The sequence below is a fragment of the Echinops telfairi genome, unplaced genomic scaffold, assembly GCF_000313985.2.
Source record: "Echinops telfairi isolate 266 unplaced genomic scaffold, ASM31398v2 ScPeMD7_7417;HRSCAF=8455, whole genome shotgun sequence".
Taxonomy (NCBI): domain Eukaryota; kingdom Metazoa; phylum Chordata; class Mammalia; order Afrosoricida; family Tenrecidae; genus Echinops; species Echinops telfairi.
In genome coordinates this window covers 5,918,343-5,930,296 of record NW_022111317.1, presented here as the reverse complement: position 1 = coordinate 5,930,296, position 11,954 = coordinate 5,918,343, and the positions used below count along the sequence as shown (strand labels likewise).

General features: G+C 58.4%; 1 protein-coding gene across 1 annotated transcript in view; it reads right to left on the bottom strand.

Annotated features, from left to right (window-relative positions):
• Positions 1-4,786, bottom strand: part of LOC123522491 (mitogen-activated protein kinase kinase kinase kinase 2) — a 16,832-nt gene extending 12,046 nt beyond the window's left edge. Inside the window, exons 1-10 of the mRNA XM_045297179.1 lie at positions 4,694-4,786; positions 4,101-4,561; positions 3,117-3,325; positions 2,859-2,987; positions 2,327-2,367; positions 2,164-2,251; positions 1,444-1,580; positions 1,116-1,251; positions 462-626; positions 3-281 (exon numbers count right to left, since the gene is read on the bottom strand). Coding sequence (XP_045153114.1) covers positions 3-281; positions 462-626; positions 1,116-1,251; positions 1,444-1,580; positions 2,164-2,251; positions 2,327-2,367; positions 2,859-2,987; positions 3,117-3,325; positions 4,101-4,545 — 1,629 coding nt within the window. The 5' untranslated portion in view covers positions 4,546-4,561; positions 4,694-4,786. The remainder of the gene's footprint in view (positions 1-2; positions 282-461; positions 627-1,115; positions 1,252-1,443; positions 1,581-2,163; positions 2,252-2,326; positions 2,368-2,858; positions 2,988-3,116; positions 3,326-4,100; positions 4,562-4,693) is intronic.
• Between the last annotated feature and the right edge of the window lie 7,168 nt (positions 4,787-11,954).

Here is an 11,954-nt window from a genome sequence, read left to right as displayed (position 1 = left end):
GGCGGCGGGGACGCAGCCGGCGCGGGCGCCTGGGCCGCACTGCCAGCCTCGCGGGCCGTGGCCGGTCCGGCCACTGGGGGCCTGCGGGGCGGTCCCGGCACCGCGCCCTGCCCTGCGCCTGGGGCCTTGTCCAGCGCCAGCTTCTTGGGCGGCGGCGGCTCCTCGGGCTTGGATTCCCGCCGCGGCCCGCGCCGCCGGCCTTCGCGGGCCTCCTCTCCCCAAGGCTCCTCGGCCTCGGCCGCCTCCGCCTCCCGGCTGACGATTCGCACCTTCTGCCGCACCTGGGCCAGAGGGGCGGGTGAGCTGGGGGCGAGCTGAAGGCCAGTGGCCCCAGCCACCACTGCCCTGTTTAGGGTCTCAAGTCTCATCTGTACCCCCAAGGAGTGGCCATAAAACGTTCTGACTGCCTGGGGCTCCTTCCCCCAGCCTCCTGTTACACGTACCCTCCGGCAGGGCCTCACCTGCCCCTCAAAGCGGCCCAGAGACTGTACAAGGAAGGTGGCCCAGCCCACGTGCAGCACGGGCGTGGGGCTGCCCTCCTCCCACTTGCAGATGCCATCGTAGAAGCGCAGCAGATGGGCGAAACACTCGGGGTCCTGGAGCGCGGAGCCCTGACCCTGGGTGCCCTGGACATGGACAATGGAGGGGCAGGTCGGTGTTCTGGCCCCTCCAGGGGAAGGCAGCCCAGCTCCAGAGAAGGGGAGTGTAGGTGCAGAACGTTGTCAGAGCCTCTGGGGGGCGCACACAGGGAGCTCAATTACACCTGGGAGACTGGTGCCTGAGGACAGGCTCTCCAGGATTACAGCCAAGCAAGGGTTAAGAAGCAGTTGGCCAGGAGTCAGAACCTTAACCACCAGGAGGGGCAGTGGGTTTCCTTGGCAAAACCGGTCGCTAGCCAGGATAGCAAAGTGGGCATCGCCTCCAACCTCCAGCCAAAGCCCACCAGCAAGGAGGGGCCCTGGCCAGGGAGGGATGGCTCCGCAGGCCTTTCATCTGAAGATACATGGGAGAGCCCCCTCAGAGCCAGGTCCAGGGCTCGGCGGCGGCGGCGGCGGCGGCGGAGGCGCAGCCCTGTCCCGGGGCTGGGAGGCCTGCTGGCAGAGGCTGCCCCTCACCTGCGTCTGCTCCCCGGGACGCTCCTCGCCAGCCTCCAGCAGGCTGGCCGCCTCCTTCAGCAAGTTGGGAATGACGTCATTGGCCACCTCGAAGAACTCCTTGTAGATCTCCTCGTCCTCCCGGCAGTAGTTGTAGCTGTGGGAGCGGAGAACTGTGGAACACTGGGCCAGGGCTTGGCGTCCTCACCCCGACATACGGTCGGAGGGAGGGGTCCCAGTGCTGGCGGAGGGGGCTGCAAACTCAAGGGGAAGGCAGGGAAGGCCAGAGACCCTCATTGGGGGACCCTCCCTCCTGGGCCATGGGCAGGGTGGAGGGAGCCGGCCTCACTCTTGGATGACGGTGGCCGTGTCCGCCCAGGCCTGCAGGGCCTCCCGCACATTACGGTTGCGGCAATGGTAGCCAGCCAGGTACATGTAGGGGTAGATGTGCTCATCCCGGTAGTAGGCCTTGGCTGAGGCGATGCCCTGGGGGCAGGACAGAGAGACTCAACAAGGGGTCCTCTGCTGTCCCAGCAGCACCCTTGCCCCATCGCTCCCACCCAGCAGGGGGCCAGGAAGACAAGGCAGGGCCTTGTCTTCTGCCCCTTGTCCATCTGCCCCCATTCTCAGGGATCCTTCACCTGCAGCTGATGTGGGTGGGTGGGGGAATCCATCCACCCAACCCTTGGGGCAGTGCCCTTCCCAGGATTTCCCACACCCAGAGCTGAAGCCTTCCAGGACAGACCACTCTCCTCCGCCCACCTCAGTGGCCTCTCTCTCCCCGACCATGTTGACCTCTTGTCACACACCAGGTCCTGCTGGGAGCCCAGGACATACACAGCCTTCTGTCCTCCTGGCCATTCTGAACCACACTGATGACAAACCTCTCCAGCAGCCTGGTCCTCAAGTCTGGGACCCCTGGGCAGGGGCCCCTGCACACTTCCAACTCACAGTAGCAGGGCCTGAGCAGGCCAGGCAGGATGTGCTCACAAAACGGAGTGCATGGCAGAAGCCCCCCACCCACCCCCAGGCAGAAGGGAAACCCAGGCACTGCTGGGAGGCGGCCCACCTTGTGGTAGAGGGTGAGTGGGTCTGGTCGGCCAGGGGTGGGTTCCAGCTCCTCCAGGTCAGCCAGGTTCCCCAGCGCCATGGGATACCTGGAGAAAGGGAATCAGACCAGGCTGCCCCTAGCCTCCTCTCTCCCCCGCCCCCAGCTCCTGCCCGCCACTGACCTTTCCAGGTGTCCCAAGTCATAGAGCAGCCAGAGCAGTTTCTAAGGACCAGAGGAAAAAGGTGTGAACTGGGGGGTGGGAGTTGGGGTGGAGGGAATGGATTCAGCCCACCTGGCAGTGGTGGGTCCTATGCCAGCAGGACTCGAATCCAGTCACTGGACTGGAAGTCTTTCTACGCTTCAATTCCACCCTCACAAGAGCCTGGGAGAGACCAGGGCTGGGCTTGTCAACACTGCTGGCGTCATGGTTATGTGTTAGCGACTAACCACAAGGTCAACAGTTAAAAACCACCAAGCGGTCCACAAAGTAAAAATGAGGCTTGCTTTCTACTCCCGTAAAGAATGACAGTCTCGGAAACCCACAGGGGCAGCTCTACCCTGGCCTAGGTGTCTAGCAGTCAGAACTGACTCAACGGCAATAAATTTGGAGGGTTTTTTTGGTCACAGAAAGGGGAAATGAGGCTCAGGGCCCTGAGTACCCCTGCTGGTCTGTAGGCTAGCCCCACCCCCTCCAGCCCCAGGCAGCCACTGACCTGCTGCAGCTGCAGCAGCTCCAGGGAGTCTGTGTGCAGGTCGATGGACGGGTTGATGGCGCACACCATGAACGCCACCTCCATCTTGCGGTCACAGCGCATATAGGAACCTTTCAAGTACAGCCAGCTCTGCGAGGGGGAGGGAGACCAGGTGTCTGGAGACGGCCCACTCCAGGGAGTGAAGGCCAGGGAAGGACTCTATGCTGGGAAAGGCGGCCCCCTGGGTGGCTGGAGCCAGCAAGGAGGGAGATGTCATACCCGCTCGGCTACGCCCACGTTGACCGTCTGGCCCCTGCGGTCCTCATTGCCCTTGCCATGCCAGGTGACTTCGGCTGTCTGCTCCCCATTGGGTCCAAACACAACCCAGGCGTGGTCCTCTGACAGGGCTAGGTGGACATCACGGAGGCCCAGGGCTTGACAAGCCCCGACCACCGCAAAGGCCACCCCAGAGCTGTCCAGTTTGGTGCCTGGGGAGGGAAAAGCCATGAACACCGAGTCTTCTGGCGCAGGGCAGGGGGAGGCCAGGCGGGCTGAGTCATGCCAGGCCTGCTGCCTCCTCTCCCTCTCTCCTTGGGTTCAAAGCTTCTCACTCACCCTTCCCATCCCCCACTCTGAGCTCAGCCCAGTCCTGTCCTCTTTTGGCAAGCAGAGGATCCGTTGGGGTTAGTTACGGGATTGCCCCATTTTACTGCCCTAGTGAGAATGTAATGGGGATGGCCCAGGCATGACACTCTGGCCACCACCCTTTCTCCCATGCCCCTCTCCCTCCCGGGGGGGACTCCTAATTCATCCACGCAAGCATTTCGTGGGCGCTCAGAGACAGCCTGACACGGTCTGACTCCCTGAGGTGAAGGCCCTGGTCTATTCCCTGCACAATCTTGTCATCCACGGTTTGGACTCAATGCCCTGGAACGTGGCCGTATTTGGTACCTTCCCCCTCAAGCACTCTGCTGCCACCGTGTGCCTCGGGTGGGGCTGCAAGGACACTGGTGGCTGGCTGCTCAGTGGTGGGGCAGAGGGTGGACCACTGGAGGTGGGAGCTCAGCCTAGCCCTTGCTGCTGTGTGATTTGGGTAGAAAGAACCCTTCCCCTCTCTGAGTGTGGGCTTCAACTGCAGAGCAGGGAGGAATGGCTGCCCCCACCTCCCCCACACACACCCTGGCTCTAAAGGGGGCTGCGAGGCCTCCGGGGCCGGCAGGGGGTGGCCAAGGACTCCTGCCCGGCCACCTGCCAGGCTCCAACCTGTAATGAAGCTGAAGAGGGACTGGATGTGGGCCCGGTCTTTGAAGTAGGACCGGCTCAGGCTGTTCCAGATGACGTCGGAGACCTTCTTGACCAGCTCGCGGCTGGAGACGCCGCCCTCCCGGGGGTAGAGGGACAGGTCGACGGCGCCGCGGATCTGGGCGGTGAAGCGGGCGTACAGGGCGGCGATGATGGACAGGTCGGCAACCGGGAAGTAGGTGAGGCCGCCGGGGGGGTCGGGCGCGGGGCTGGGCTGGAAGGTGAGCTCGGGCACGTTGGTGGGGATGACCCGGTTGACAGCCAGGAAGTGCTCCACGAAGCCCAGCACCAAGGACAGGAGGACCAGGTCCGGTTCCTCTCGGCCCAGCTCGGCCGCGAAGAGCCGCACCACGTCGTCGATGGAACGCAAGGGGAAGAGTGTCTTCTGGGCGGCCTTCAGCCCCATGGCGGCGGGCAGCGGCCTGCGGGCGAGCCCGGGAGGGGAGGGTCGGCCGGGCCCGGCAGGGGAGCCCCCTCCCAAACTGCCCCCCAGTCGCCCGACCCTGCACACACTGCGTCTCCTGCTTCCCCGCCCCCTTCACGCCGTGGCTCACCGGTGCCCTTTTTGTCGACCGTGGGCCGAGACTCCGGGGCCTCCTCCTCCCCACAGCGTCGGGACCCCGACCCCGAGAGGGGTGTACCCCAAAGACCTGGCTGGAACCCTCCGCAGTGGCCGCCACGCCCCCTCCCTGGAGCCTTTGCTCCCCAGCCCCTTGGAGCCCGTCCGCAGGGCGCCCCCCGGCCAACCCCCCAAGCCCCGAGAAGCGTGCCGGCCTCAGAGCCCCGCGCCCACCTCCGCGCTTACATCCCACACAAGGCACCGCGGCGCACGGGGCCCGGAGCCTGCTGGGACTTGGAGTCCCGCACTTCGCGCCGCGCGGCCTGCCGGGAAGTTGAGTCCTGGGCCCCTCCCCCGCCCGTGCCAAGGCTTGACGTGCTGGCCGAGCCGGCCTGACTGCCTGCGGGGGCTTATGGGAGTGGTAGTCCAGAGGCAGATGGGGGGGGAGGGCGGTGCCCCCCGCCTGAGGTCCTCCACGATTGGTCGTTCCAGTTCGAACAAAGCCGTTGGGAGGGGGGCCGCGGTGCCTCCTGGGAGATGTAGTCCCGGCAGGGATGCCGCCCTCGCAGACGCTCGCGGGGCCGCGCGCTGCAGACGTTCGCTCCCAGACGTTACCGGGGTGTAAATGGACACGTTAAGCCATTCGAACCCCGGTTGGGCTCCCGAGAACGATGCAAGGACACGGGAACCACAGAGGTGAAGGTTGCAAAGAGTCAACTAGCGCTGTGCGTGCTCCAGCGCGTCTCCCGGGAATTTTGAGAGGAGGAGCCCCTGCTGCTGCAGCTGCGGGCTGCGCGGGCCGGTGATGCGGTGATGGCTGGGCCGCGACAGGAACGCCATCCACTGGAGCCTTGGGCGAGACTACCCCACGGAAACAAAAGGCCTTTGTCCTGGCCTGAGGTCCTCCCCTCCAGGTTGGCGGCTCTCCGGAGGCGCCTCCCGCTATCGCCTGGCTCCCTGCAAGGCCAAGGTCGGCTTAGCGGACACTTGGAGATAAGGTTCCTGCCCTAAGAGCCCCCGGGCCAACAGCATAGATCCCCTGCCCTGGTGGATGCTGACGACAAAGACGATGTGCTGAGTGGGCTTTCAAAGACCAGCCCTGGGGAGCGCAAGAAGCAGGTGGAGACGAGGTGGGAACCTCCTTCCATCTGACCAGATACCATTGAAGACTTGGACCAAGTCGGTCCCCGAAACCAGGTTAGAAAAGACCAAGTATCCCTGCTGGCCGCATCAGCCAGTCGGAATTTTATACGGCTGAGTCTGAGAGGACGCGCCTGGCCTTCCCATGAGAAAGTAAGAATTAGGAAAGGAAAAAAGAAGAAAAAAGCTGTCAAGAAAATAAAAATAAAAATTTTTTTTAAAAACGAAAACAAGTTTATACCTTGGCACTTACATTACCAATACGTTAAAGCCTCCAAGCAGTCCCGACCGGCTTTGCTGGCAGATTGGGTGTGAGGAGTGGAAGGAGGAGAGAAGCCAGCATGAACCCCGGGTGCTCGTGTGCTGTCTCCGCTCTGGTCATTCGAGATAAACTGTCCACACTCCCGTGCTTGTGCAGGGGTCTGGTTTTGAGCCTGTGAAATTTGTGGTTCTAGACCTTCCTGCCACACTTAACTCACTGCCATCCGTACAGGTCTGGACACCTGCCCTTGTAGGTTTCTGAGGCTACAACCGTGTAGGGGAGTAGAAAGCCCACCCTTTCTCCCACAGAGAGGGTTGGAATTGCTGACTGCAGTTAGCCCGACGCATAGGGGCTCTGAAAGCTCGCATCCTTGATCTTCATCAGCAAGCGCCTCGATTCCTCCTCCTATTCAGCAAGCCAGGTTGTGTCATCCGCATTCCACAGGTTGTTAATAAACCTTCCTCCAGTCCTGATGCCACACTCTTCATCTAATGCAGCTTCTCTGGTGATTTGCTCAGCACACAGATCGAACGAGTCTGGAGAGAGGACACAACCCTGACACACACACCTTTCCTGATTTTTAAAAAAATCATTTTATTGGGGGGTCGTACAACTCATCACCATCCATCCATACATCCATGGTGTCAAGCACATGTGTACATTGGTTGCCCTCATCATTCTCAAAACATTTGCTTTCTACTTGAGCCCTTGGGATCAGCTCCTCAGTTTTCCCTCTCCCTCCTCAACCCTCCTCCCCCATGAACCCTTGATAATTTATACATTGTTATGTTGTCATATCTTACACCATCCGACGTCTCCCTTCACCCACTTCTCTGCTGTCCGTCCCCCCTGGGAGGACATGTAGATCCTTGTAATCTGTTCCCCCTTTCTCTCTCCCTCCACCCTCCCGGCATTGCCACTCTCACCACTGGTCCTGAAGGGATCATCTCTCCTGGATTCCCTGTGTTTCCAGTTCCTATCTGTACCAGTGTACATCCTCTGGACTAGCAGGGTTTGCAAGGTAGAATTGGGATCATGATAGTGGGGGGAGGAAGCATTTAAGAACTAGAGGAAAGTTGTATGTTTCATCGGTGCTATACCCTGACTGGCTTGTCTCCTCCCTTAGCCTTACTTCTGATACAGATCGGTTTGTAAGCAGTGGTACCAGACAACTCTTTCCAGGAGGTTGGCTCTGAATGGGAAAGCGAGGCCTGAGACGGGGTTAAAGTTAAAATCGAGTCCAGAGTAGGTTGTGTTGTTGGAGGGGAGGCTTGCTGGAGTGCTGGCCTTGAACAGGAGATGGAAGGTCTCTGGGGTGGGAAATACCTCGGTTCTTGGCTTCTCCGGAGAAAGAATTCACGCCGAAGCCTGGTTTGTGAGCTAAGTGGGCTTTTATAAAGGACCGAACAAGTTTCTGACCTTACACTCACTGAACACGGGTCACCTCGTGAGACTGCACACCACACGTGGTGGCCTGAAGCCAGAGAGACCTTGGCAGGGCCAAGTGGGTGCAGGACAGGAGCTAAAGGGGGAAGAAAAAGGAGAAGTGGGGGTTTGGGCCATGCAGGTGTACTGCCCACCTGGCTCTTGGAGCATGCCCAGGTAGTCTTTACGGCTGGCTAAAGGGCTCACCCAGTTCTCCAGTCTCCTGGAGGGGCCTTCAGGCATGTGGAGGGACAAGCCCCAGAGCAGGAAGAGTTCCCCATCATACGTGGCGCGAAGGCGTGTACGCGACACACGTGGTGGTGAGCGCTTCATTTTCTCCGTGAAATGGGAAATCTGAGCATCCTCTTTTCTCCGAGTGTCTTTTTCTCAGTTCAGCTGGCCCAGCCCTGGCCATTGTACTTAAAATCACACCCACCCCCAACCCCTCTCACCTGCTCTGGTTTTTCTCCTAAGGCAGTAAGACCCCCGGCCCAGGGATCTCCACCTCAGGCCTGTTGACATCTGCCAGTTGCACTGAGGCAATCCGGACTTAGGGAGCCGAGTGGGTCAGGGTAGAAATGTGCCGCGCGGGGTTTCGCTGGCTGCTTTTTTTAAAAAGCATCTTTATTGGCACTTAATCCACACATCACCGCATTCAGTCGCTCGGTCAGCTCAAGAAGAGTTGTGTGATCACCACCACCATCGACTGTAGGACATTTTCTTCTCCCCGGCGCCCCTCACGGTTGAATCACTTTTAAAATGAGTTGTGTCATCGCCACCGGTTCTGGAGTGCCCCCTCCCCCTCCCACAGACGTTGTTTGCTCCCCCAACCCCCGACCCTCCCCATCTCCCACCCCCCACCCTTCCATCAGTCCCTGTAGACCAGTGGTTCTCAACCTGTGGGTCTCATCCCCCTTTGGGGGTCCAATGACCCTTTCACAGGGGTCGCCCGATTCATCACAGCAGCAAAATGACAGTGATGAAGTAGCAACGACAATAATGTGAGGGACTGGATGGAAGGTTGAGGAAGGTTGAGAGCCGCTGCTCTAGACCCTTGCAGCGGCTCCGATGTCCGTGCTTCACACACTGGAAAGCCCAGCAGAAACCGTCGGAGACAGAAAACAAAAAGTGGTCAGGATGAAATCACCGATATCATAATGCAGGGATAACAGTACAAATGGCGAGTGAGGAAGAAAGGACCACAGTGAGTGATGAAGGGGTCAGGGAAGCGCCTGTCCTGGAGCAAGCAGGTCATGCTCACGCGCACCTAGAAGGACCTCTTGGGGCTCGGCGTCCGGAGCCTTCTACAAACGAGGTGTTCGCAGTGAAAGCTCTGGCGCGCGCCCCTTCCTCATAGCTGTTATTGTCGTCTTTGGCTCCCCCAAGCTGCTGCGCCTCTTCCCTGTGGACTCCGTTGGCTCCTTGGCTGCTTTGTGAAATGCCTGTCCCCAGGCCTTTCCTCCTAGGTGGCCCGAGCTGGTCTTGAACCCGCAGTCTTCCTTCCATTAACCAGCCAAGTGTGTTGAACCGCACCACCCAAGGACTTCTGCAGATGTTCAGCGCCGGCGGATTCTTTGTTGAGCCAGAGGCAGGCGTGGGAACTGCCAAGGTGCACCGCGTGGTTTAACATCAGGAAAGGTGAGTGTCAGGGCTGTACTCTCTCACCAGGCTCATTCGATCTGTGGGCCCAGCAGCTCGGTCAAGAAGCACAAGAACAAGGCATTCGGGTTGGCCGGGGGCTTCCAAATGACCCGCGATGGCCAGGTGGCACCAAGTTGCTTGCTGAACTCGAGGGGGACTGGAGGCAGTTGCTGACCAGCAACTGCCGTGTCCCACACAAGCTGCAACTCAATCTACAGGAAACCCGAATCCGCACCACCAAGAGTCCACACCGAGACCAACAGCGCCAAGGTCAAGAATTCAACTGGGTTTGGATCCCCCGTCAAGTTCATGGAAGCGGCAGTCAGGAAGTCAAATGGCATATTGCTTTGGGTAAAAGTGCTGCCCCAGACCCCTTTCAAGCATCGGAGAGCAAGGTTGTCCCTTTGAAGACTTGGCCTTGTCAATCATCTCAGATGCACCTGAAAGCTGGGCGACCAGAGGGAACACCGTAGAAGAATTGGTGCATTTAAGTCATGGTTTGGCAAAAACAAACAACCAAAAATAGTGAAAATACCACGGACTTTCTGAAGAACAAAGATCTGTGTTGGAAGAAGCAGAAGCAGGGGTTCTCTGCCTTCCTCAGGCCGCAACCCTTTCACACCACTCCTCATGCGGTGGGGACCCCCAGCCACCACATTATGCTCGTGGCTACTTCATCACGGTCATTCTGCCACTGCTATGAATCGTCATGTACATATCTGAGAGGCAGGATGTATTTTCATGGTTACAAATTGAACATAATCAAAGCATAGTGACTCATCGCAAAACAATATGCCATTCTAGATTGTGAGATATGTATGTGTTTTCTGATGGTCTTAGGCGACCCCTGTGAAAGGGTCGTTTGGCCCCCAGAGGGGTCAGGACCCACAGGTTGAGAACCGCTGCCTGCAAGCAAGGATGGGGAGATGGGGAGACTTCATCTCACGTCCTTTGGACACGTTATCGGGAGAGAGCAGACCCTGGAGAAGGAGGAAGACAATCGATGAGACGGATGATGCCTCGGCTGCATCGGTGGCCCCCAACACAAGGACACTGTGAGGAAGCCAAGGACCAGGCAGGTTTTGTTCGGTGGTGACCCAGGGGCTCTCTCTGGGTCGGAGCCGGCTCAGCGGCGCCTGCCCACTCTTGGTGGTGGGCTGCTGTCCTGTGCACTGTTCACCAGCTGCTGTCCCCTAGACGTAGAGACCCCACCTCAGCTGTGACCCTCACAAAGGTCTCTGACATCGTCCCCTGTCCCACGGAGAATCAAACTGCCCTTGGTTGAGAACCTCTATTTTAGCACCTGGTTGGATTTACTTATTGATGGGTTGAGCTTCTGGTAGCACCAAGACGTCAGCTCCACCAGGACAGGGAGCGTGTTTGTTTTATTCGTGGGTGGAGCCCATGTGCCTGAATAACAGGCAGTTAAGAGCTGTCCCGTAAATCCTTCCTGAATAAATAAACACATCCAAGCCCAGGAGCGCCATCATGACTGTCCTTGGAATGGTGCCTGCCGGAGAAGGACGGCGGGTGGGGTGGGGGCGTCAGTGGCAGAGAGGACAGCAGGCAAGCAGTAGACTCAGTGGTCCCAGGAGCTCCCGGTCTTTGGACCCAGTGGTTCAACTTTCCGTCAGATGACAGGTCTCTCACAGTAACCAGGGAGGGATGCACTTAGTAGGACAACCAGCCATTAAAAACAACAACAAAGTGTATTAGACTTCGGGGGTAAGCGTCAGCTGAAAAAACTGGGGTGTTGGTTAAAAGTGGGAGTTGATACTATGGGCAAGGGGTTTCCATCCCCGCTAAGGGGCTTCCGGTTACAGGGCACTAACAGTTTGTCAATGAGGGTAAAGGGGAATGGTCAGGGAGGGGGAAGGGTGAGAAGGGGATTGGATATATAGCTCCCACCCCCTGTCAGGGGAGCCAGCCCTTGACAACACCACAGGCCCACAGGCACAATCGTGCAGCGATAGTCTATAAAGGGTGTAGTCAAGTCACGGAGCATAAGAGAGACAGGAGAGAGAGTACAATGAAGGAGTCAGACACATTCCGTGGTAGCATGCTCACCTCAGCCCCTCGTTCCACATAGAGGTGAGAGGGAGGGAGAGGGCATCTTTACTGTTCTGGGGCTCGCATAGGTAGCCATTAGTCATGCATATTCAGGAGACCCATACATCACAGGGTGGGCGGTAATCAGTCAAGTCCCTGAGCTCACAGGTGAGGAAACCTAATGCCTGCATTGGGGGAAGGCATGAGGGGGATGGGTGCCGTGGTGGGAGGAGATAATCAAAGAACATCAGCTCCTCCAGGGAGGCAGAATCAACCAGGTGCTCACTTTAAGGCAGCACAGCTGTGAGGCGAGAATCTGTGGGAATGACATTTAAAGCTGGATCATGTGCTTGGACTTTATCTCTTATTTAGCTGTCCAGATTTCCTGATTCCCTGTTACAAGTTAGGGAATATGGTCCTGGTCATATTCCCATCTTCCCACCCCCCCAGGGGGTCGAATAACAGAAATGCGGAAGGGAGACAATTACAGTGTAAGATAGGAAATAACAATAGATAATGGATCAGGGAAGCACAGGGGTGAGAAGGTGGGGGAGGACGGGGGAAGAGGGGCTTATACCCAGGGATGAAGTAAAAGATGGCTTGGCAAGGAGGATGCAGCTTGTGTGCAGATCTGCCTGATACGACTGATGTGTGGAGTGTCATGAGAACTGTACGAGCCCCCAGTGGAATGATTTTTTAAAAACCTGGGAAAAAACAATAAATTTGAATTCTTAAAAAT